This window comes from Nomia melanderi, chromosome 1 (assembly GCF_051020985.1).
Source record: "Nomia melanderi isolate GNS246 chromosome 1, iyNomMela1, whole genome shotgun sequence".
In the NCBI taxonomy this organism is placed as follows: Eukaryota; Metazoa; Arthropoda; class Insecta; order Hymenoptera; family Halictidae; genus Nomia; species Nomia melanderi.
The window spans coordinates 20,497,343-20,523,225 of NC_134999.1; the positions used below are offsets into that span (position 1 = coordinate 20,497,343).

At 41.3% G+C, this 25,883-nt stretch overlaps 4 protein-coding genes across 5 annotated transcripts in view; 3 read left to right on the top strand and 1 right to left on the bottom strand.

Moving 5' to 3' along the window:
- lovit (loss of visual transmission) overlaps positions 1 to 15,030 on the bottom strand; it is a 48,237-nt gene extending 33,207 nt beyond the window's left edge. For both annotated transcript variants that reach the window (XM_031976213.2, XM_031976212.2), the window contains exon 1: positions 14,978 to 15,030. The gene's annotated coding sequence lies outside the window, so the exon portion shown is untranslated. The remainder of the gene's footprint in view (positions 1 to 14,977) is intronic.
- LOC116426774 (synaptic vesicle glycoprotein 2B) lies at positions 704 to 13,984 on the top strand. The gene is made up of 12 exons (XM_031976225.2): positions 704 to 1,350; positions 6,826 to 7,337; positions 8,396 to 8,452; positions 9,151 to 9,312; positions 9,857 to 10,019; positions 10,113 to 10,234; positions 10,493 to 10,731; positions 11,164 to 11,384; positions 11,478 to 11,695; positions 12,058 to 12,217; positions 12,506 to 12,633; positions 13,032 to 13,984. Exons 2-12 carry the CDS (start codon positions 7,334 to 7,336, stop codon positions 13,085 to 13,087), a joined length of 1,530 nt encoding a protein of 509 aa, XP_031832085.1. The 5' UTR covers positions 704 to 1,350; positions 6,826 to 7,333; the 3' UTR covers positions 13,088 to 13,984.
- Positions 15,031 to 15,097: 67 nt separating the features above from the next.
- On the top strand, positions 15,098 to 17,724 carry Yod1 (Yod1 deubiquitinase). The gene is made up of 3 exons (XM_031976227.2): positions 15,098 to 15,766; positions 15,883 to 16,199; positions 16,275 to 17,724. Exons 1-3 carry the CDS (start codon positions 15,370 to 15,372, stop codon positions 16,491 to 16,493), a joined length of 933 nt encoding a protein of 310 aa, XP_031832087.1. The 5' UTR covers positions 15,098 to 15,369; the 3' UTR covers positions 16,494 to 17,724.
- A 324-nt stretch (positions 17,725 to 18,048) lies between these two features.
- lili (LMBR1-like protein lilipod) lies at positions 18,049 to 25,832 on the top strand. The gene is made up of 9 exons (XM_031976152.2): positions 18,049 to 18,436; positions 22,094 to 22,358; positions 22,480 to 22,583; positions 22,683 to 22,809; positions 22,880 to 22,948; positions 23,023 to 23,152; positions 23,226 to 23,574; positions 23,662 to 23,893; positions 23,972 to 25,832. Exons 1-9 carry the CDS (start codon positions 18,377 to 18,379, stop codon positions 24,208 to 24,210), a joined length of 1,575 nt encoding a protein of 524 aa, XP_031832012.1. The 5' UTR covers positions 18,049 to 18,376; the 3' UTR covers positions 24,211 to 25,832.
- Positions 25,833 to 25,883: the final 51 nt, after the last annotated feature.

Here is a 25,883-nt window from a genome sequence, read left to right on the forward strand (position 1 = left end):
TACTTTCCTTAAACCATTGCCACGTTCGAAAATCGATACCCAAAGAAGACAGGAAGCCAGTTATCGCAGACTGTATCGAATATTGCAACACGGATAACATCTGGACATCATCGATCTTCATTTGCACCGATGTCGTTGGACAAGTGTAATGCGAAACACTTGATCATTCGCGATCGAACAGCGAACATTCGATTGTTTGTTCAATCAGGCGCACCACTGTGACTGATTTCGCGGAAGTTACAATTCCTCGAAGGTCGAGAGAAAGCTACCGAGTTGGAGTCTACCTCCAAACGTAAACTCAACACGCAAAATCGAGAGAAAGCTACCAATATACTCCTAAAGTCCAAGCGAGCTCGTCAGACCCAAAGCCGAGTGAAACCTAAATTAAAGCCAAGATTGAAGGAACAGGGAAAATGTCCAAGAACCGCGTCCAAGATTCTAAATAAAATAAACAAGCGGTCGGTTCCACTCGTCCGAGAGCCTCGCTATCACTGGAAAGTTCTCCAGGCCGCAAATGCCACGAGCCACGCGACGCGGACCGCGCGGAACGAGCGTATCGCGCGGTAACCCCGACGCTAATCATCTGATCCAAGCGGCACAGTAACCCCACCCCTAGGACCGACTGAGTTGGGCACACGCTACAGGTAACGATCGCCGAAGCGGATCCCAGACATGAATCGAGACGGTGTTGCAGTGCACCGCGTAAGCGCGACAAGACCGTCGACCGAATTAGAAAGGAAGCGGAGGCATCGGGGTCGCCGCGTTTTGCGTTTGTACACAACAAAAACACGGCGCGTCGCTCGCGCCTCCTGCTCTGTGCGTCTCACCCCGTAGCTTATCAACCGGCGCGTGACCGTGATCGAGCAGTCCTTAGCCGTGGCTCGGTTTCTAATTAAGGGTGGCCCACCTCGCGCGGACGCGTTGCGACGAGGTTTGCGACGAGCTTTCCGACCGCGAACCGAATCATCCTCTATTGCCATTGCCCCCCCTAGGATTCCGGGATCGCGGCGTGTGACACGACCGCGCGCCAGAGGAGAGCAAAACAAAGAGACTTAGAGGGAAAGAGAAAGACGAAGGCAGAGAGAGAGGGAAAAGAAAGGTAGAGAGAAAGGAGTAGGGAGACAGAGAGAGAGAGAGAGAAAGAGGGAGAGATAGAAAGAGATGCATCGATGACACGTGCGGGGGACACGTCGCGTCCAACAACGGCCGTCGAACGACTGTCAACACCCTAGGTGTCCTAGCTGCTAGGGGATTTATGAATGATCAACGATCGGTGGGACGGAACCGATTGATCCATCGATCAGCCACGTCGAACTGAAACTATCTCCGCGAAAGACTCGTGGAAATTCGGTAAGGCACAACGATCATCCCCTAAGTTTCACCGCCGCGTCCCCCTTTTCGAACGCCAGGCCGCGCGAACCACCCCGCGATTTCTTTTTTCGATTTGATTCGTTCGCAATCGGTCCGCTTTCTTTTTATATACACCTGTCCCGCCGTCGTTCTCCGCCGTCCTGCGCCACGCGCGCCGTTGACATTGAAACCAGGCCGAAATAGAGCGAATTTGGAGCGAAGCCCACTCCGACGGCAGCTTCTTTGCTGATCGGACACGTGGTTTCGGGGTCGAGGGGAAAAGTTGAGGGGTCATCGCGCGGCTCTCGGGGGAAACGAGTACGTTTCCTTCGAATTCTCGTCCGTCTCCTTGAGACGGCAGTTGCCTTTTATGTTCGTATCCGCGTGTCCGCGTATTAGATTTCTTATTTATTATCTATCACTTGGCAGCCTGTCCGTTGACATAATAGGTCGATTATGCCGAGAGTAACTGGCGTTACGAGCGCGAATATAGCGATTCTACGTTAGAAAATGAATTGGAGAACGCGGGAACGTTAGTCTTGACAGACGTTTCCCGAGGCAATTGATTTTCGACGGTTCTCTAGCTAGTGACAGCGGTAGCTAAAAAGGTTAGCAATCAACGAAAACAACTTAGACCTTCGGACAATTAAAGACTGCACTTTTTTGCCCATACTTTCGCTAAGAATTTTGCTTACAGAGGAACTTTGTTCCGTTAAGTAAGTAAACATCAAAGAATCAAAAGTCAAAGGCTATAGAACATAGGTGGTTCAGTTGAAGAGACTATTAAATAGAGCTGTTAGCAGCGTAATCCCGACGAACACAGAATAACCAAGCGAACCGTAGGAGATAAAAGTCGCCGATAGAGACAGACACGTTGCACCGATGACGGAAATATTACGACGACGATCGAATATTTGGCGCGAGTCCACCGGGTGCGACGAGCACGCGCCAACAACACGCGCAGTCGGCGACGCCGCGCAGTGGGCAAGATCACAGCTTTACTGGTCGAAAGTCTGCAACGTTTGAATAAACGAAGACGAGCTGATCTTCTGGTAATAATGGAATGCTCCTTGGTAATTCCACGAAAACGAGAATCACCTCTGCAGCGTTACTTCCGATAGTTGCTTTAACAGTGTTCGACGAGTATACTCGTCGTTGCTTCTTCCCAACGGACCCGAGGAACTATAGAAAATTGATTTTTGACCGCAGAAACGTCGATGCTTTCCCACCGTGCGCCGATATCTATTGAAAAATAGTTTCACGGGAACACCATGAAAATGACGAGCGCGCTCGCAACGATGACCCGCGATTCCTCTTTCGGATCCAACGTTCGAGTCTTCTGATCCACGGATTTAAGTCTCCCGTTCTCGGAACGATCCTCGATCGGTTGAACAAATAAATCAGCAACATTGTTTCCGCCCGCGTTCCGCCAACGGTTCCACGACGGTGATTACTTTGACTCAGCCAGGTATTATTCGCCGGTTTTATAGAACTGTTTGCGTAGCTCGCGAGTATTAACAGGATCCTCGATTTTCCCGGGGAAACGAGATTCCAACGGGCGCCTCGACGATACGTCGTCGTCCTCCCGATTACGTAAACCCGCGAGAGAGGCTTCTTGGCCGGTTTCCGAATCGGATTTTCGATCTCTCGTCTAGCCGCGGCCATTTCGCGTATCAATGGAAATGATTGCGACGGAATTTCGGTTCGATCGAGGGATAACGAGTCTCGAGTGTAAACTTAATGAACAGATAAAGATAATCCGTTTCTCACCTATTTTTAGTTTTCGCGGCTGAGATTGTGAACCTTTTTAAAAGAATAATATACACTCGATGTACATTTTAGTTTAATGCGTTTTAACAGATTAAAAGAACCCATCGGAGTTTGATTCTTACAAACGCAGGAGGAAAGATGTGGGATCTTCGATAAATTTAATTAAATTCCCCATTGGAGAAGACGTATTACTAATAATTTATTACACGTCTCAGCGATCATAATAAAAAGTATTTATATCTTTTCCGAAATTATATATCATGAATTTTATGACAGTCTAATTGTCACCGTTAAGGGAACGTCATTCGAAAGATGAAGAATTTCTCGTACAAAAATTAGTCCAGCTCGACAATAAGCGTTGGATAATCTCGTGCGCGATCTGCGAAGCCACGGATGATCGCCGGCGGCGAGAAGATCCCTCGATCCGATAATAAATCGGAGAAATCTCTGGGTTTCCCTGTTCGTCGATAGAATCACCGATGGCAATAACGCGATGACAAACTAGCCAAGTGTCATCGTTACACGATGATCGAAAACAAATTCGCGAATAATATTAGGAACGATATTTTCGCGGCATTTGAACCCTCGATCAGATAAACTCATTCGTTCGATCGATCACGACTTATCGTCATAAATCCGTAAGTCCCGTGACGCTAACTTATTTGCGCGACGAACTGAACCTGCAACGTGTCTGTCGATTGCCTTTTATTAGTGTAAACGATTATTCTGGGAAATAGTACTGATAAGTGGGATGACTGCGAAGGAATCCGTTGTTTGCGTTCGGTCCTTGAGTTGGCGGGATGATTTCGGTGAACTTGATTAATTCGGGGAACAAGGGATAAAAGCTACTGGTAGGATCTACTACTTTTTACTACTTGTTGATCCACCAACGTAACATTAAGAAGCTGCAAACAGTTTTAATCGGAAGTCTTTAAAGAACGAAGTAAGACTCAACTTGTACCAATAGACTCACTAATCTGAAAGTGCTATGAAAACGAAAATTCAACGTTTTACTAACACATAATATTCATGAAATGTTCTTCACTTCATCGCATATTATTCTTACTCTACATCCATCTATATATCTAGAAGACAATCAACACTCAGCAAATACATTCTACATTCGATGCAGTTCTACAAATACACCTCCATTGTCAGGACAAAAATACTCTCGGTCCACTGGAAATTCCGAAAGTGGATCAGCGCAGAAGTGAAGCAGACCTTGGCAAGGTCCGCCCTAAGCGGTCGAGGTCTAGGTTAGATCTGGGTTAAGCTAACGAAGCGGCAGAGCCCGTGATCCGTCGCCAAACAACAGGCCTGTCTCGGGAAACAAAGAAATTTAAGGTTGATGCGCGCCTGTAGTCGACGCGCGTCGCGATAAACATGTTTGCGCTCTCCGATGAACACCGATTTCCCCCGGGCGGGATTATCACGGGCCTCGCCTATTGTCACGGATACTTACAAAGTGACGTTACAAGATCTCCGGTTCGATAACGTATTTCCGAATCAATCCGGATTCGTCAAAACACGGTGGTCGAGTTGAAGGACGGCTCGTATCGACCGAAAGGTCTTGGTTAGCCGACCACGTGCCGGCAAAAACAGGCTATTAGGCTTTTCTGAAGGGGGGAATTAGCGTGTCGAAATAGATCGGCGGATAAAACGATCGTAAATAAGTCTCGTTGAGTAGATAGGAGGGCTCGCGATAAGGTCGACGATCGATATTTATATTTCAGTATCGATGACTGCCGGCTTTCGAGGAAACATGGCGCCCGGAAGCGGTGCAGCGGCTGCATCCACTTCGTTCCCTTGGCGTTCGATACGAATTTGATTATCGAGACGTTCTTATCTGAACTTAGCCGAAGCTTTTTGGATCTCGGATTCGAATGGATCTTTAATTATCCGCGGATTACGTTATAAGTAGGCCCAATCATCGGTTTAACGAATGGATCCAGGAATGATCGTCTCAAAAATATTTCGAGATGTTTATTTTAGCCGTCGTTGTTACGTTCGCTTGACGGAACCGATATCTTTTCTAATAACGTTATCTCGAGAGTGAATGAATCGAGCGCCCGAAAAATTGCATAAGGTGACATTTCAACTCTACTCTACGAGGGTTCGCTTCTCACGCCCTAGAAAAAGAACTTTGAACCTTTCGCACCCGAGTTACTCGATTCGGTGCGACAACGTTCTAAAGTCTTATATATAACGCACTATGTTTTCTACAATGCAGCAGGGGTTAAACACTGTTTATTGGCGCGCCGCGCACCGTTCTTGATTATTTACAACTATAAAACACGTCGTCACCGTATTGTCATCGCGGTGTCTCTATTACTTAAACGTTTGCACGGGATTCGTTCGCTCGGACGACTTGTTTGTCCGGGCAGTATATCATCGGCGCGCACACGTTCCTCGAACGTCGTTCTGTGTCGAGTCGAGCGTCGACGTTTCACCCTTTTCACTCGAAAGTTTTTCGCTAAAAATATTCAACATTTAACGGGACGTGTACGATGCTTTTTGAAATTAACTTGGTAATAATTCAATCATAAATAAAGAAGCGAACGGCTGATAACCAATGAAAAGACAGACGTCGATATTCGTCGGAAAATTCGCGTTCGTTTGCTAATACGATCAACTAATATTTCAACGTGGAACACGGTTCATCTCGTTTTAATTGGGGTAGAAAGATAAGGAGCGAATTTTCGGGAATCACGTGTGTAAGTCGATTCTTTAATGAAGCTTCTCGAAAGCGAAGCCGAGAAGGGAGTCGAAGTAAGCAACATCGAACGGGAACGTTCGAAATTCCTCGTTTCTTAGTAGGTCGACAAATAAGAGACCCCCTTCTTCTTCCCTCTCGCGAGACGCCAGATAACTTGCTTGATATCTTTCAAAACCCGCTCGTACACAGGGAACGACGCGGGCAAACAGTTTTCGCGTATTTTAATCGAAAATGTAATCCCGAGAGCAATTAGAAATCCCGTGATGCTTGTTTCAACTACGTTATCGAGCATTGCCGGCGATTGCGCGGTGACAATCGTTGCAAAATCGGGGCCTGCGTACGCTCGGGGCTTGGTTCCACCTGTCACCCGGCGAGACGAGTTAACTCGTCGATGTATCCTAAGATCATGTTCTATCAGCTTCTATTCAAATATTGCCATACGTTAATCAAATACACCGAGGAAGGGAGATAAAGAAACATAAGGAAGTATCCATTGAAAGGGCAAAAAGAACGACACGAGTAAAGTACCCGAGTAAAGAGTGGCATTGCGCAAAGACACATCTGAATAGAAGGAAACGGTTATTCGGTTAACAAGCACAGGTTATTTAAATAAAGAAAAAGACATTTCATCGCAGATAAGATGTTCATGGAAAAGTATCCGAGTGAAAAGGAAGGGTTACACGAATAAAGTAGAACAAGCTAACTATCCCACAGTCTCATCCCCAACAATCACCTCACCGTTACCCTAGAAAACCTTCTAACAGTATCCTCGAAAACCGAACAAGATCGGTCGCCAATCTAATCGAAAAAGGAAGCCTCGCAGCTGTGGAAGTCCCCGAGGGATCTGATTTAGCAAGTTACAAGGTAGACTCGAGGCAGGTAGTCACCGCGAGAGGAAGAAGAAGAAGGGGGTTATATCTTATCTAGCTGTTAACAAGCAGCTACTGAAAAACTGTAGATACGTTAAGGCATGATCAATTTTTGGTCAGTTGCACGCTCGCCGTCGATCGTTGCCGGATCGTTCGGAAAGAGGGATCAGTCGATCTTGCCGATCTTGCGGAGAATCTTGCGGAGGATCTTGCGGAGGATTCAGCTGGCCCTAGGAGAAACGAGGTGACATCTCGTCCCGCAGAAAAGAAAGAAGAAGCCATCGGGGAAGAGGAAGAGGCTGCTTCAGCCGAAGGAGTAGAGAGGGAAAGGAAAAGAGAGAGAGACAGAGAGAGAGAGACAAGAGAGGGAGGGATTCTAGGTGGTAATAATCGTCGAATTCGCTCGGGCGATAAAGACGGCGATCAAACACCACCGCGTGTTCACCAATGAGCGTAGCGTGCAGTGGTTGCAAACAAGGAGAAAACCGTGGAACGCGCACGAGGAACAGACAGTGCAGCGCTTCGGCGACCGGGGTCCTCCAGATACCCGGCTCACCATCGACATCACCTGACCCGAGCGTCACTGCCATACAGACAGACGATCCGCGCAACGTAACCGCCAACCACCATGGGTGAGTTAGCCGGAACAATCCACGATCGATCTCGATCCTTTAAACCTACGGAGTTTAACCCCCCTTGCCTTACGATTCATTTCTCAACTATGATCGATACAATTACTCTGTAATGAATAATTTAAGGACAGATTTAAAGGTAGATTCCATACGAATCTTTGCTTGAAAATATAGTAATCGATAATGGAAGAATAATATTCAATTTGAACTCCAAGAGATCGAGTAATGTTCATGCTTGTTCGATTCTGTTTAAAATCTACGCTTCGTGTCTGACACGTTATTGTAAGGCAAGGGGTTAAGGATGGAGCTTCTCGGAGTTGTATTAACTATTGAGGTTTGCTAATTAATTCATATAGAGAACTAGCGATTTTCGTTGAACTTATAGAAATTACGAGGGTATATTTATTGAGATTTTCATTGAAATATCGTTTCGTTCTTGTATAATGTATCGTTGATAATCTCGTTCGGAATATTCGAGAATAATTTGTATCGTTGAGAATGATTTTCTGCTTTTCTACTGTCTGCTCGATCGGTGGACGAAAACAAGGAGAAACTCGGCAAATATTGGTGCGGATGATTCAATCGACCCCCCAATGAAGAGTTAATCCTCCGCGCTGATAGCGAAACACTGGAAAAATCACTTAAAAAAAGCGAACGGTTTACGTCGCGCATTATATAACAGATGGCAAACAAATTTGTCAACCGAGTGGTCCGGCGATTAAAGTATTAACCGAGAAAGATTGTGTTGTACGCGGGATTGCATAAACTTTCCGCAATGATGTTTTGCACAAAAATTTACTTGCAAATCATTTATTTACCTAGACGCTTCATTGTCCTTCGGCTATTTCGAGCACCGCGAGTAATCCGATAGCACACTCTGTTTTTATTGATATACCAGAACGGAAGTCAATGATAAAATCGATAAGGTTAATATTTTTAATAGCCATAGACTCGATCGGTGCATAACGACCTCCCGCAGGATCTCGAACGAAAGACGACAAAAGAGAAATGAGACGATGAAATCGCGAGACTAATGAAATAATTACGTTCCCCGACAGGTCTCGACTTCTTGGCAGACGGAGGTGCCGATTTCGAGCATGCAATCACCGTAACAGGTGAGTCACGAGAACAAATTCATATTAATTGCGCATTAACGAAACTCGAGATATCCCGGTAAGTTTGCCGTGTTATCGAAAGCCTGACGAGAGCTGTTGAAAGCTTAATCTGAAGCAATCGTATCGAATCTGAGAAAAATGAACGAAAATCTCCACCCGGCAATTACCCATTTCCCGCCACTCGAGAAATAATCGCTAATTATCTGTGCGCTATTCATTAAAGTGCTCGATTGCCGAGCAACTTATCGGTCAAATCGTACAATTCAACGATTTCACAATTGCACATGAAACCTCGGTTGATCGAGGAAAAGGAGCTTGAACTTTTTTTAATTCAGTTTCAATTCTGCTCGAAGAATTTCGAGGTTCCACGGTGTTCTGGAAGAATCTCCAGGTTCCTCCAATTATGCTATTCCTTCGATAAAACGAGATAACGCGCACCGGAGCACGTTGAGCGACTCGGGATAACAAACTGGTAGCAAGTTCAAGAGCACCGAGCTTGATTTACGGAGTCTCGCGGAATCAGCTTGTTATCGCGAGCGTATTCAAACTGGCACGTCTCGATACGCGTTCCCCGCGATGCCGAAACGTTACCGTTATCGATTTCAATTATCCCGATCAAATAATACACTGGAAAATATTCAAACCGACGGAACTGCCTAAGATCTCTATCGTAATCGATCACTGCGAATTTCAATTAGGCTTCGGGAAGTTCCATTATATGCTGCTGGCGGTATGCGGACTGATTTACATGGACACCGCGATCGGGGTTACGATACTCTCGTTCGTGCTACCTGCGGCGCAATGCGACTTGGAAATGGACTCTACGTCCAAAGGGTGGCTGACTGCGTCCCCTATGTTAGGTAAGCGATGAAAATCGAATAATTCTATCAATTACTATATTTTCGAAAACTGGGCTTCCAAAAATTCCAAGTTTAATCTAAGTTGAATCCGTGATCGCTTGATCAATGCAGCTTCTTTCCACTGGAATATCTATTCAGATCTACACAAATATTTGCGAGAATTCTATGATTGCGAAGTAACTTATCAACTCCCGTGAACCTTACAAGGTTCCTGATAAAACTATACAAGCGTCTGACCAATACCATACGTTTCCACTAGAAATGAAGATTACTCTTATTCCCTGTTCTATATATATTCTACACGTATTAACCCTTTAAATTTTCAATTCAATATTAAACCTTGTGTAATGTATCAACACATAAAACATCGAAGTAAAATAGTTCTGTCTCTTAATTTATAGAAGATAATCAATTGTGTTGGTTGCGAGAAATATCGTTAATATTTAGTCAGAAAGTAATGAATATTTTTCATGAAAAATATTGTCGAGTGCAAAGGGTTAAATCGCAACAGTGTGAAACTCAGTTTTCCAAAAATTTGTCACAGGAATGGTGATTGGGTCCTACATATGGGGATGCCTGGCTGACACGAAGGGTCGCAAAGTCGTGTTAATCATCACATTGTTAATGGACGGTATCGTGGGCATCATTTCCTCGTTCGTCCAGTACTTCTGGGTATTCCTGGCCTTCCGTTTCTTCAACGGGTTCGCGTAAGTGTCACCGACAACCGCCGTTCCACATTTCTCTTTTCTTTTTTCTTTTTTCTTTTACCGCTACTTCTATTTTTTATTTTACACACGCAGCGTTACGGGAGCTATGGGAATTTGTTTTCCGTATTTAGGGGAGTTCCAGCCGACAAAGTATCGCGAAAGATGTCTTTGTTGGATGGAAATGTTCTGGACCGTCGGAGTTATAGTATTGCCACGTGAGTATTGCGTTCAAATCACGATAATACCGACGCGACGCTCTATCCAAGCATTGAAATCACCGACACTCGGTGTAACACCGCGTTACACGAGGTGTCCGAAAATTCTAGTAAACAGTTCGACAAACTTACTCTCGATACATTCAAGTTCCGCGAAAGTGTTCCACGGAGTTTGCACTGAAATTTCGTTGAGAATTCTCTTCGTAATTGTAACAGGACGACGAAGATTAATTTCACTTTGTTTCTCGATCGATCTAGTGATCGCATGGCTGATCATACCAATGGACTTCATGTACGTCTCGGACGCGTTCTACTTTAAGTCGTGGAATCTCTTCGTAGCGCTGTGCGCGCTACCCTCGCTGATGCTGGGCCTCTGGCTGTTCGCGTTCCCAGAGAGCCCGAAGTTTCTTCTCGAGTGCGGCGAGACGGAAGCCGCCCTCGAGGTCTTTAAATGGATCTACTCGCAGAATACCGGGAAAAGTGCCGATAGTTACCCGGTAATTATTCTCGATTAAGTAACACTTTGGCTGCCATGTCACACGAATTCGGGTGACACCATGATTCTCATAAAGTTAAACATTACTTTTCTCGGTGATGAAACGAACAAACTGAATTCTGTTAGATGTGAGATACTATAAAGATAGTAGAGCAATCGTTATGAAGAATATTGACTTCCTAGTTTCAGCGTTGTTAAGAAAATTGCTTTGATTGCGTTAGGAGTTTCGATGAGTGTATACTTGGCAGTCAAAGTGTTAAAGCAGCTCGGATATAGAAAAATATATAAAGTCAGTCAATCGGAATATTTCTCTTGATCTATATACATAATTCGAAGATGGCGATCTTTAATAGTAATAATAGAATGATCTACCAGTAATATCCGAAATTTCTAAAGTCGTAATAACGTGATAATCGAATTTCTTATCGCACAGGTGAAATGCTTGCAAGAGAAGACCAAAGATAAGAGTACAAGGTCGCTGAAGCTACACAAGAGGAAGGATCTAAAGGTCCTGTTGAAGGAAGTGCGAGACCTCACGGCTGCTCTGTGCAAATCGCCGTATCTTCGCAACACACTGCTGGCCTGCGGTATCCAATTTGGACTAACCAGCAGCTACTACACCCTCATGGTTTGGTTCCCGGAATTGTTCACCAGGTAATTATCATTCTATTCGAAAGAGCCCTCAACGAAGTTGTTCACATTTCAACTTCTACATTTGAGAGAACTTCCGTTATTCGATGATCACAGATTCGAGCATTTCGAGCACCTTAATCCCGATCAGAGCACGTCGGTGTGCATAGTATCGCAGCAGTCGGACAACACGACGATCACCGACCCTTTCGGATGCAACACGGACATCACGCCCTCCGTTTACTTGCACACCGTGTACATAGGACTCGCTTGCATTCCTGGATCCATCATTCTACCGCTGTTCGTGCACAAATTGGGCGCGAAGTTCTTCCTAAGTACGTATGAATTACTCGATCGTCAATACCTTTCCCACGATTTCTGCCTTTATCATTACTGAAAAGATACTGAACGCTTTTTCAAAATTAGAGTATAAGTGAACCGAAAGAAATGCAATCTTGCAATCTTCTTTTAGAAAATACGAGTCAATTTGACTACCATAGATGCAATATTGATTTAATATTACTCTTTAATTAGCATACTGATAATTGCTACGATAATCACGCATCGACTCCAAAATGTCGTTCAATCCTTTCAAGTCGAACGCAACATTTCAGTTCCTATCCGTCCAAGAAACTGTTTAATCATTCTTCGAAGACCGTGATTGCTAAAACTGACTGTAAATTTGTTCTCCTTTCAGTCGTGTCTCTGTTAGTATCGGGCGCAGTGACAGTCGCCTTTTATTATGTCGTGAACGCGACGCAGAATCTGATATTGTCCTGCGTGTTCGAGGCACTGACGTCTCTCGGTATCTCGTTAGTGTATTGCGTAATCGTCGACATGTTCCCGACGAATCTCAGGTGAGCCGACATTATTTTACTGCCTTCTGAATTATTTATTGGCCGGGGTACCGAACAAACAGACCCGGCCGAGATTTATGCCCGTCCAACGTTTTGCAGTTGTTTATCTACGACTGTACGAGGACGGGACAGCGATAACGGTGATCGCGCGATTCGTGTAATTAGGTTGTTACACGGATCGACTCGTTCGCAATTACCACACGCGATAACCAATCGTTTATCGAACTCTCAGCCCGAGCTGTTGGACGCTTAACGGGATTATGATCGTCCGAACGATTGAATTTTCAGAGTAATGGCCGCTGCGTTGTCCCTAACAATGGGTCGACTGGGTGCTCTCGTGGGTAATTTGGTGTTCGGATACCTGATCGACTTGGCCTGCGTGGTTCCTATAGTTTTATTCGCGGCATTTTTATTCAGTAAGTATTCTCTTAATTAACATTTTCTAACTAGACAAAGACGATGGTTTTTTTTAACGAATTCAAAGAGAAATCACAGGTAAATTGAGAAACAAAGCTTTCTTATCCCAATGTTTCGCGCACCGATGCATTATACATAGTTCAGTATTAAATATTAAATTTTCTAATTTCACTGCGTCAAATCAAATGGCGACTGAGAGTCACCTCTCGAGTGCAAACGGTTAATTCTCTATACTGTTGCTACAGAATTATATATCGTTTCTTGCTATTACCGTTCTATCGTAGAATTATGCATCATAGCTGTAGAAATAATTGAGTAAATCAATTGGGAAACTCAAGGAAGTGTTGAAGAAACAAGGCAGCAATAGTTTACTGATCGATACTCTGCTTTGTTTCAGTATGCGGGTTCATGTCGTTCCTGTTGCCGAAGACAGGAAAAGAGACACTCGAATAACGGGAAGACGGAGTCGCCTTCCGGCGAGAAACGACCAAAGAGACTATTCAACCAAAGTAGAACGAGGAACAGAAAATAATTCGCGTCGAAAACAATTGTTCGAACTTCGAACGGAGTCGCAAATGTTTTCCGTTTTCACGGTTATCATAAGGTAGACCGTGTGACCCGTTAACCGAGTGATTTTTCATCGCGAAAACTCGCGCAGTCGAGTACGGAGATGAGAGACAATGCAATCGACGCTACTGAAGATGCTACAGCGCAACAATTTAACGGTCTCTCCCTAAACAAATAGGAAAACGAAAACTGTTTCGGAAATGATCGACCAGTTGACTCATCTTCCTCGGTTAACGATCTTAACGAAAGCGTAGGAGAGACTTTCTACGGGAGTCCGCTTACCATTTCCGGTTGCTTCTGTAAATTTCGTGTAGATACATAATATTTATTCGCGCATGCGACTACCTCGCGTCTTCTTTCGTTCTCATTTCCCGTTTCGTTTCGTCGCGAGTAACTTCCGCCGTGGTAGAGAAAATTCATTAGGAAATAATAACCGGAGGTAATTAGACTACGAACGTTCGCGAAGCGTTCCCGGACCGTGAGTCTTGTGCATTTACAGCATACCTCGAGAGAAATATTGCGCTAAGATTTCGTACGGTTATTGAACTAGTTCGGAAGTCGATAGAAATGCTTGAGAACAAGCTTTAAACTTTGAACTCTTTTATATTTGTCTTAGGACGAAATTAATTGGAGGGGCGGAAGTTATTTGCGACTGCGATCAGTGTAATGTATATTTAAGGAAACTGTATATCTATGCGCGAAATGGACGCCACGCGACGTTAGGGAGTCCTGTTTTATTCGTTTGTAAAAGCCTGTATTCCTGGATGAATTCGAATAAACATAATTTACCATAATGTAATAAACACTGAGTTTATTGGTTGTATTCGACCTTTGAAATATTGTGAAAAATATACAGTCCTTTCCCATCAGCTTGTTTGTCTCTGAAATCAAGTCAATGTTACAGCAATGAAACAATAATTAATGTTTAATTTAGAAATATTATGCATTAAAGGACTCTCCTCGAAAGGACTGCTCAATAGAATGGACATAATCTTGTTATGATTAAATAACAACTGAACTAACTGATATATAACTCTATTAACAAATCATAATCTAATCTGAAATTAAGTACAAGTGGATATGTGTGGCGACCACACATGTTCCTGTGAAGAACAAGTTGACAATCCACAAATCAAATCATCTCCTAACATTTTTATACATTCAACCTGAACTCCAAGCTTGTAGAACGCATAAGGATAGAATTCACAATGCTTTCAACAAGATAGGTAAAATAGCAGCCACTACACCATTGACAATTACAAAGCCAAATTGGAGTGTTAACAAAGTAGACAACTATTGACTACTCGATGTCCAAAAAGAGGATGTCGAACATAATGCAGATTAAATACTCGGGGACTTCGTATAGTCCATTAATTGGGAGCATCCTATATTACCAGTATCAAACCTATGTGCAATGGGATGCGTTCCTTTCATATACTCCTGAATAAGAGACTAGATGGTGTAAACTGCTACCCAAAACCTTTTAGTTTACCTTTATACATAGTTTTATCTTTTGCATCTTACTCAAGCCACAAAATAAGCTGAAAACTATTGATGATCTTTTACTCAGGGAAATGGTTCTTAAAGTTTAGAAGATTAAAAAGAAAATAAACACCATTTAACACTATCTATTGTACATCATTGTCACCAGACGTTCAAGACTGATTAAAGGTAAAAAGAGAATTTCTAATAAAGTAATATAGATCGTACAATGAAGTAATACGTTACTTAACATAAGTTCATCAATTTTTTAAGTTAAACGATCGTATTACTTACGAAATTAGGCTTGTATACCGGCGTTGGTTTTCAGCGACATTTGAATCGTTGATCACATTACTGAAATAAAGTAATGACAACATAGAAACACGAATATAACTAGAACGTCGATTCTAACCCCAACAAAGTTCGTCGATAGCATAGATGGCTGTATTCAGTTACGTATTAAGTACCATGATGAATTGGGAAAGATAGTTAGTATCAACAGTATCTGAAGAAGCGATTACGTGATGAATTGTGTGTGATCGTAGTTGCGTTTTGCTCGTGCTATGATAATCGTCTTAAAGGCAGGGAAAATTCACTCGTGGTGCTGTTTCAACAGCTGATCAAAGGAGAGATAGAATCGAGGGCAAAATTTTCATTCTAGTCGATTCGGTGTTCGCGGAGGAACGATGGCTGGATTCGTGTTGAGGGTCAAAACAAAATCAGGTCAGAAGGTTGTGAATGGATTAATCCCACAGGATAAGGTGTCCGAATTGAAATCGAAACTCGCCGAGATTACGGGTATACCAGTTAAGGCACTCCACGTTCTCGGCGGGTTTCCACCGAAGGCGATTAATCTAAACGATGAGACGGCAACGATCGAGAAAAGCGGCATCGTTTCTGGGGATACGTTAATTGTAGAAGAAAAACCGCCTCAATATAATGGGGAACGAAATCCCGATGAAATCGGTCGATCTCACATCGTAAACAGTGAAAAGTTTGTCGATACCCCTGGTGTATTAATGAAGAAAGTTGTACCTGCCGATAACTCCTGCTTGTTTACCAGTGTTGGCTATGTTCTTAATGGTACATATCATTGCACTAACCGTATTATTTATAGGTGGTATAATAATATATTTTCCACCCATTGTATTTTTAAATAAGCATTTTATACACCTTTTAATCTTGTAGTATAATTCCAGGTAAGGTTGACCCCAGTTGTGCTAGTTTTATGAGGGAAATCATAGCGAACGCTGTAGCAGCGGACCCAGAAGAATATTCTGAAGCCTTCCTTGGCAGACCAAACCATGAATATTGTGAATGGATTTTGAAACCTACCTCTTGGGGAGGAGCCATAGAATTGTCAATATTGTCACACTTCTATGGACTAGAGATAGCAGTAATTGATAGTATTAATGCGATTATTAATCGTTTCGGGGAAGATCAACATCATGCTCAAAGAGTGTTTTTAATATTTGATGGGATCCATTATGATCCTTTGTATTTAGAACCACTTGATGTAGGTATAATTTTTCATAGGTAATAGATAATTTGTTCATTTGGTTTTTTGATCATTCGTTATATTTTATTACAGGGTGGTAGCATACAGACAGTCTTTCCCGTGGAAGATGAAAACATGTTATTGGAGGCTGCAGAGTTAGCAAGAGAAGCAAAGTCTAGTCGTCAATTCATTGATGTTGAAAAATTTACCCTAATGTGCATTGATTGCAAAACTAAATTGAGTGGACAAACAGCTGCTCAGCAACATGCAAAAGAAACTGGTCATATGAATTTTAGAGAAGTAGTGGTGTAGCAAAATAAATCTGTCCTTTGCCAATTATCAATTACTTTTGATCAGAGTACTGTTTGAGAATCCTATTAAATTCAAGTCTCAAGCAGAATTTTCTACTTAAGTGAGGCTTGCAAGAAAACTAGCTATTTGATATGGATAATTTTATTGTTGACAGAAAATATGCAGTGCACTATGAGGATTGTTTAGACAATTAATATACACAGGTTTTTAATTTTGACTAAAGATTTAGAATTATTTAATAAAAGTTTTTCAGGAAATCATGGATTTATCATTATACATATACGTTTGAGCCCCAAAATACATAAAATTATCTGTATATTACATATTAGGGATTTTGCTGAACCCCAACCTTTTTGTTAATTCAAGATTTATAATCAACTTGTAACTTTGGCAAGATTAAGAATCTGTGATATTTGATTAAATTCGCCTAAACGGAATTCATAGCCATTACTGGCAGAGAATGTATTTCATGCCATATATAAGTAAATCTTAAGAACAAGCGTATTGCAAAGCGAAATCAAATTTAGTTAATTTCGCTTTCGAGAAGCAAATCGATTTAGTACTGTTAATAGCAAATTTTATATCGATAAACTACTGTTCAGAAAGGAAAAGGTAGGAAAAACAAATTACTGATAATACAAGTAACATCATACTTCTATCAATAAAGCATGTTACTCATTGAATATTGCAGAGTGTTGTCTTAAAGGTTTGATCTCTATACTCTATGATAGTTTAATTTATGGTCCAAATATGTATATGATAGAAATTAAAACGTAAAAGTGCATAATTAAATAAAAATTATCTACTAAACCTTTATTATATACTAGTGTGTAATGTTAGGATATTGTAATTATTTTGTTATTGAGATTTTTACTTGATTCAACAAGCACTAGAGAAATTTAAGCGTTCCAAATAAAGGAACATAACTAGATTTTTGTAATGGAGTATAATATTTATTAGAAATATGTCAATCTAACACACAAGTCTTTTTTATGTGCAAGGATATAGCGAATAGTATTGCCGTACTATAACACAGAGTATAAAACAGTGCAATTGCCTATAAATAAATCAATGCGAATTTATTAGATCTGAGTAAAAGGATTTGCAATTCTACATTACTCAGGAACTATTAATAATAAAAATACACATACTTATATTTATATGGCAGTACAGTGCATTTTGTAAGCTCCATCCTTCCGATAAAGTGAAATAAACAAGCTATTTACATTACTTTCTGTTCTCATCATTTACATGTAATACGAAACTTGGGAGACTTTTTACTTGTTTGAATTTTAAAGGACCCAATATCTTAAATAACCAATAAATTGTTCTTACCGTCGTTTAGAATGTAGAAACAATATCTTCGGGTAGAAACAAATATTTATGACGACCCAACACGTAATTTCTTAAAGAAACACTGAGAAAAATTGCTCCTGTTCAACCATCAAAAGTAACAGAAAAGCTTGACTATCGTCGACGCGCGAAATTTAAATGCAAACCGTCTGAATTTGTCGGTGGCACAGATGGCGTAGCATCACTAAAGCAGAAAACGGCGCACCGTTTTTAGTAGCATGGATTACTTAGTACCTAACATTGGTTTAGTAGTCTGCCAACCGTAAAGGGGGGTTAGTGTTCGCCTGGTTTGGTACGTGAACAATACGAGAATAAAGAAAATCGGGAATGTGAATTTTGTTTCACAGACAAATAAAAGGTGTAGTTCCCTGCGATCAATTGTAGAAAGCAGAAGCTCGCCTAATGAAGTGAATGCGAGTGTCATTCACGAAGATCTGGGCATGGTGTGTCTCGCAGGAAGATTATTCCCATAAGATGTCGCCAACATCGATACATTTAGCCGAAAAAAATTTACTCACGAATAGGTGAAAATGGAAGATGAAGCGGACCTGAGGGAACAACTATTTCATAACACCGTGCGAGAAAACATTGTGAGTACGATTTCGCTTATGATCACTCTATTGTTTATTGACCACCGACTGATAGCAAGGGTTCTTCGAACACCTTGCGACGTTCCTGCAATCGCCACGTTCCCCCGTGATTAACTGTAGCGTTTCTTGTTTAAGTATTTAATTTTTCACCGAGCGAATTCTCCTTTAATTATAATAAAAAAATGCCAACAGAAATTCATTCGGCATCTCTAACCTTTAAAGCATCGAGGTAACATCCTTTCTGTAATTAGAAATTACCTCGAATCATTGCTCTTTCCTTAATTACAAATATACGCTTTAGCAATCACAGACAACAATAAACTTATCGAACCACATAAGATATAACATTATTTTTGGTTCTTCGCGTACTGGATCACTGACGAGCGTCATTGTTAAGGGTAGAAATTCTACATGCATTATCATTGTCATTCCCTTATAGATTGACTCATAACGAAAATAAGTTCTCGAAAACAATAGGATAGTCGCATTACGATATGTAACACGAGACGATAAAGAAATACCTATTTCCTTTTGTGTCAGCACAAGAATAAATCTGCGTAGATACGTGGATGTAGAAATACAATGAAATGTGGGTTTAAAACCTGCGGATCGACTTCCGTTAATATCGCAGATTTTCTTTCGCAAGAAACGAAGGAACAAGATAAGTAACGGTACAATTTACTGAAATAAATTTTTATTCTTATTCTCGCGATACAAATGAAGTTGAAATTTTTCTCTGCCGATAGTGCCATTTAAACGGAATTTCCCAAATTTACATAACCGACAGTAATATTATTCAATTACGACGAGTGGACGATATCTCGTTCGGAATATTTCTGCTGGGTGCAATAATAGAATGCAAATGTTTTTATCTGATGTTCACACAGTGATTTTTACGCAAAAGAGATTTAAGCTGCAATGCTGCCAGACGAAAAACGTCACGGTAATACGGTTTCACGAGCGTGGGCTGGCCGGGAAGCACCGCCGCGTAGTTTACCATTTACCTGTTGGTAATACGGAAACGCGAATCTGTTTAACCGATTGACTGAAATCCTTAATAATATTATATTACGCGCGTTGTCCTCGCGTGACGTAATTGTAAATATACACGATCGTAGGGTACAAGTTTCGTTCAGCTATAGATACCGCTTCCATGCGCGTTCTTTAGCCTTGACTTAGACACGTTTTTATTCAATCGATTTAATCGCATAATCGTTGACATTTGATGGCACAGCAGAATTCCGAACAGAAGTCGGTCTTCGCGGACATGCTTTCCCAATACTTTCACGCGAAGAGTCGTTGACCACGCATTATTTCTGATCCTCGACCGGTTTTTCCTTCCACCGTCGTCCTTCTGTAAAAAGTCGTTTCCAACGCGGCGTGCCATTGCATCTCCGCTCGCCCCGCGAGAACTTCATGCCGGATTAATCTGCGCCGCTTCATCCCTCCAAAACAATTTCACGGTTCGTGTTTATCCGCTGCACGAGGAAACGATAATAATTCCGTGCTATGCATCGTGCACTCGCGCGTGTTACGTTTAGTAAACAGGCCGCGATAAGAACACGCCTTAAACGTTCGTTGCTTCACCGTCACCAAGGAATGCCATTTAGGCCTGACAACTTAGCTGCGATGCTCTTGATCTAGAAATGCTAAAAATACAGTTGCTCGGTCAAAGACACGTGCGTTCCGTTGTGAAACGTGGCGGTAATCTTCTTTTCTTCCTTCGACATTTAAACCGCACGTTCGGACGCCTCTTGCCGAGGCACGTTCCGTTGCTGCATACCTCCGCCGATTTTTGCCGGCGTGCAGCACGCGCGGCCAGTGAGATTTTCACGTCACCGTGTATACCCGTGCTCGCTATAAATCGAACTAAATTTAATAACGTGATCAAAACATCGGATATAGCCTAGGGGAATTACATTGCCAGATTTTATTCGATCCATATCGTCGTTGTCCCATTCGTTAACGTCAATTCTCGTTTCCGCAATATTCGCCAATTATATTCATTCAGTTCCTCCATCGCCAAATCCGATCGGTCGTTTCGAAAACCGTTCGCGCGTCCCATCATCATCGCAAATTTTCCATTTCACGTCTCGTCCCCTTGTCCGCGCCTTATCTGTACACGAACGTGAATGCAGTGGACGTAACCTACACCGGTCAAATGATTCTTGCCGCCCGAACCCCAAGTTGGTCAATTAAGAACGGCAAGAATTCCCGTGTACAGCGGCCGTCGTGTATCCCTCGAGGATATCATAGTGCGATGAGACTAACGGTAATTCCGCCGATCAGTTTTTCAAGCTGCTACCAACCGATCGACCGAATGCAATCGAGAGTTTCGGGGCGCCTAGCATGTCCGTCTGCTCCCGAAACACCTCCGGACTAATCTCGTTCTCAGCTGTTGAATAATCCCTGCCAACCGGGCGGCGCTAGCGCATAACAAAAGCCTGTTCAACGGCCAAATATCAAACGACTGTTCGAATTATTTCAGTGTATTCTATTGTACACTCGTGCTGCTCGTTTGAAGCCGATCGTTGAAATTGATACACGTACAGGTCAAAGATAACAGATAAATATAGCGAGGGATTAATATACATGTGCCAGTATCCTTTGTGTGCCAGGCTATCTTTTCTCGTTCTACGATGAGGACAACGCACTTTGACGTTAGCGGTTCTCCACGTGACGTTGCTTTTCAGTCGCGTAACAATGGTAATCTCTCGAAAAATTTTCACGAGTTATCGCTGCAACGATAAGGAATTTACCGATCTTTTCGGAATCCGCGATGCATTTGTGAATAGTATAATACGGGTTCGGCATATTATAGCCTCTTCGCTGGAGGTGATCGATAAGTTATCCATATCCAATTGATAATCGTCGATAGTTGTCCCATGTAGGACACTGGTCGATGTACGGCGTTTATCGATCGAAAAAGAACACGTAGCCGAACAACGTCCTAACAGGTAGTTCTCCATCGATCGTGGAGTTTTGTCGAACCAAGGTCAAGCGTGACACGTTTACGATCTATCGTGTCTTTTCCGCTGTTCTTGCCCATATAACTTCATTATTGTTTTTGTCGTGATTCAATTTACTAATTTACCATCCGGTACGAACACCTACCGTTTCTTTTCGAATTCAAGCTACCTCTTTATAGACTATATGTATCTGTTATATACATTGAATAAATAAACATTTATTATTTTATGAAAAGCTTCGTGTATATTTTATTTACGAAACTGTGCAAGTCGCTGGAATGTTTTTTCCGTGCCCGAGGACGAAATGAATGAATGTGTTGAGCAGCGTCGTTACGCCACGCATACGAATATTTTTCATTTAAAGCCTGCCGCGCGCGGCGAATCGTTTAAGTCCGCCTTTACTTGAGCGCGATACGACGCAAATCAACGCAAATTGCACGCTCGACGAATGCACCGAAAGATTACATACATGCATATATACACACACACACACGCACACACATGTGCGCGTACACATAGAGACGTCACGTAAGATTATTAAAACAGTCGTGTGGTTTCCAAAGGTATCTGACATTTCGTGGAGCTGAAAAACACATGTTATTTACGACTCTGCCTGTACACGTTCGGCAAAATCATCCGATTTGTACTTGAACAGCGGCGTGGACGAAATGTTATTGGATCATTTCAGATATTCCTGCTTTTGTTCCTGGTCCTCTACGTCTCCAGTTACGCCTTGATCGCGAGATTTCGCCGCAGAGATCGCGAGGACTACTTTTCCGTAGACGAGGATGAGGCGACCGTTTACAGAATCAGCCTGTGGCTGTGCACCGTCGCTCTGGCGGTTTCCGTTGGGGCAACCTTACTACTTCCGGTCTCCATCGCCAGCAACGAAGTTCTCATTTTGTACCCGAACAGCTATTATGTCAAGTGGCTTAATAGCTCGCTCATCCAAGGTACAATGATGCTTCTTCATTTCCAGAGAAATCTTTTCTTCCCTTTTATTTCAAGGCCGTCGACATGAGATTAACCGAGAGATTCGATAACTAATCCTTTTGAATTTTCGTTAATGACCAGGTCTATGGAATCACGTGTTCCTCTTCTCGAATTTATCTCTGTTCGTGTTTCTACCATTTGCCTACTTGTTTACAGAGTCTGAAGGATTTGTGGGGTATAGGAAGGTAGGAGTTTTTTTTTTTTAGATATTTCAATGTGGTATATTTAATTACTAAGATATTTTTGTTTAATTATTACAAACTCGTTTTTATCCTTGTTTGCAGGGTGTAATGGCTAGGGTGTATGAAACAGTTACTGTTCTTTGTTTGCTGGGAACGCTTGTGTTAGGAATGACATACGTTCTATCAGCACTTATAGACCATCAGAAGTCCAGTCTTCATACTTTGCTCAGTAAGTGAGTTGGAATGAATAGTTTTGTTTGTCGGGGGAGCCATTGTAATAAGCGTATTTCATGTTACAGACTTGTGGACTTACTATTTACCTTTCCTGTATTCTTGCGTTTCCTTCGTCGGTGTTGTCATGTTGCTACGTAAGTGTAACGTTGTTACTCGAAAGAAGTAATGAAATAATCAAAGCAATAGAATATTTGAAATCTTGTTACAGTATGCACACCTATGGGATTTGTAAGATTATTTGGAGTGGTTGGCTCTTTCCTTGTGAAGCCGCAGTTCCTAAAGAACTTGGACGAAGAGTTCTTTGCGTACAGATTAGAAGAGGATTGTATTAGAAGAAGGTCAGTTCTCGGTTAGAACTTTGATCGTGAAACGATGGATGCCTTTTTCTTTATATATTTATTGAATGCACAGATTGGAACATGCAAAAGCAACGGGAAAATCGTACGTTTCTCCAGTACCGATGTCCATACCAGCGTGTGGTTCGGTGCTCGAAGATGAAGAACTTTTTCATGTGAACCCGAGCCTAATGTGTTTAAGGAATGGTGCTCTGCAACGTGGATTATCACAGCGATTAGAAGATATTCAAAAACGAAGAAAAATCTTGGATCAGCAAAGGCGAACCTGGTGGGTTCGCCGCACTTTGCTTTACCCTTTGGCCATGTTAGCCTTACTTATACTTTCCACTGCCACAGCCCTCTTAGCTGTTCAAAACACCTTAGAACTACTTATTGGTATAAAGGCGCTACCTCTAAGTACCAGGGTTTGTATTAATTTCTCTAAAAAGTTTCAAGTAATATTATTCATGTTTGAACTCGATAAATAAAGTAAGTTACGTTGTTTTGTTCAGCAATTTACTCTAGGTATTAGTTCGTTATCGAAACTTGGCCCTATTGGAGCAACAATAGAAGTGGCAGTGATATTATATTTGGCAGTAACAAGCGCAATAGGCTTGTACACGCTTCCAGGGGTTAGAAGAGTTCAACCACGGTTTCATTCCACGCCTCTTACACACCTTATCGCAAATTGTGCCCTACTTCTTGTCTTGAGTTCCGCGTTGCCGCTGTTGTCGCGGATATTAGGTAGGTTTGCTGGCAGTTCTAAATATTTTAACTAAAAAATTTTTCGATTACTGACAGCTATTTATATATTCATAATAGGCATGACGAACTTTGACTTGCTTGGCGATTTCGGGCGAATCGAATGGCTTGGTAATTTTAAACTAGTATTGTTCTACAATTTAATATTCGCTACGGCAGCGATCACTTGTCTTGCGACGAAGTTTACAGCGACGGTACGCAAAGAGATTTATGCGAGATTGAGAAGCAGTTTTATAGGAATTTTTAGAAGCGAAGGTAAAAGAGGTCCCGTGGGAATGTTCTCTACGAAAGAAGACTAGACTGACTTACACTGTAAACAAAGAAGATATTTAGAACTTAGCATTAAAAGAGTAAGTAAAGACAGACAATTGTGTTTGCATACTATTAATATTGGAAATGAAAGATGTGCGAAGTTGCGGTGATATATATATATATATGCGCGTGATGTGAAAGGACTAGAAGTTCTATTTAAAGTTGTAATAATGGAATGAGTTTCATGAATGGGGAAAAAGTTTAATTGGACTTTGATTGATATTTAACGAGGCCAGTTAATGAATATCCTTCGTGACATTTTTATGTTGTCATACATCTCTATGCGTGTGCGTGTGTGTGTTAATAGTTATATTAATTATTTATTATATCGTCGCTATTTTAATAATTATTTAGCGAAAGTACACATACCATTTTTAAGTGAGTTAATCTATGTTAATTCACAATAGTGACAACGCAATATTGTGATAAAGACACAAACCGTGTGCACGTATCCAGTGACTACACAAATTATAATCGTAGAAATTAATGAATGTATAGACACGCATGTATGTATGTATGTACGCGCGTACGTATGTGTGCAGGTACGCATTCACATATGTACATACATGTAGTACATACACATCTTACGGATACTCCTGTTATATAGCTGACATACAGAATTATTCGTGTATATTCTACAGAAATCAGCTATAAGGTCCAAATCATTTCCAAGTAAATCTCGAATCACCTCTTCGTTCAGCAATACTTCTTTTCTATGGAAAAGTATATTCATTTAATCGAATAGAATAAAAATTTTGATACTACACTTATTATTTCTGTGTGAAAACAAAATTGTTCGGCTTCTTCCTGAAACTATATTTATTTCCTAGAATATTAGTCACCACCAATTAATTAAACTGAAGATGCATAGGCTTTATTTACAACTGCACTTTTATCAAAAATATTGTTATAGACAATATGAAATGTTTAATTAACACTCGCATCAAATGAAGTTGCATCTTTGTTAAAGAAATACATAAATCTATACATACTGATATATGCAAATATGATTACACATATACTGTGCTGTGTATGACAGTCTCATTTTAGTAATTGTGTTTAAATGCATTTTATTGATTCTTTGTTAAGAACTTTAAAAATAGTGCACTCGTAATATTAGGAAAATAAATAATGCGCATTTCGAAGTGCATATAGACTGCATAATGATAACACGCAGAAAATTACAATGTTATCGTCTCGACTGATTCATGATTTATTAGTTTATTATTGAATGCTAGCCTTCTAAATTAAGTAAATCATTTATTTACTTCACTCTGACTTTCAGCTCTTGATTGTGTTTAATATTTACATTATAACATTCGTCACATTTATTTAACAAGTAAACAAATAATATTTTACAATAATATATTATGTGATATATATCTCGTCAAGAAGACAATACAATGTTGTTAGACTTTGCACAGGCAATGATGTACTCACCGATGAACTATTAACAAATTTAATTAGAGAGATACCTCAGAATAGAAATTATTGCTTAATATTTGTTACTATGATACCACTTTGTGGTCTATTTGTAATGAATTGAAATTCTCTATTGAGAGTTTCCTGTACACGGATACTAAAATAAATAAAAGATTCTTTAATTTGACCTCTTTCACATGGCATAAAGAACTTTAATAATTGCTTACAATCTAGAATC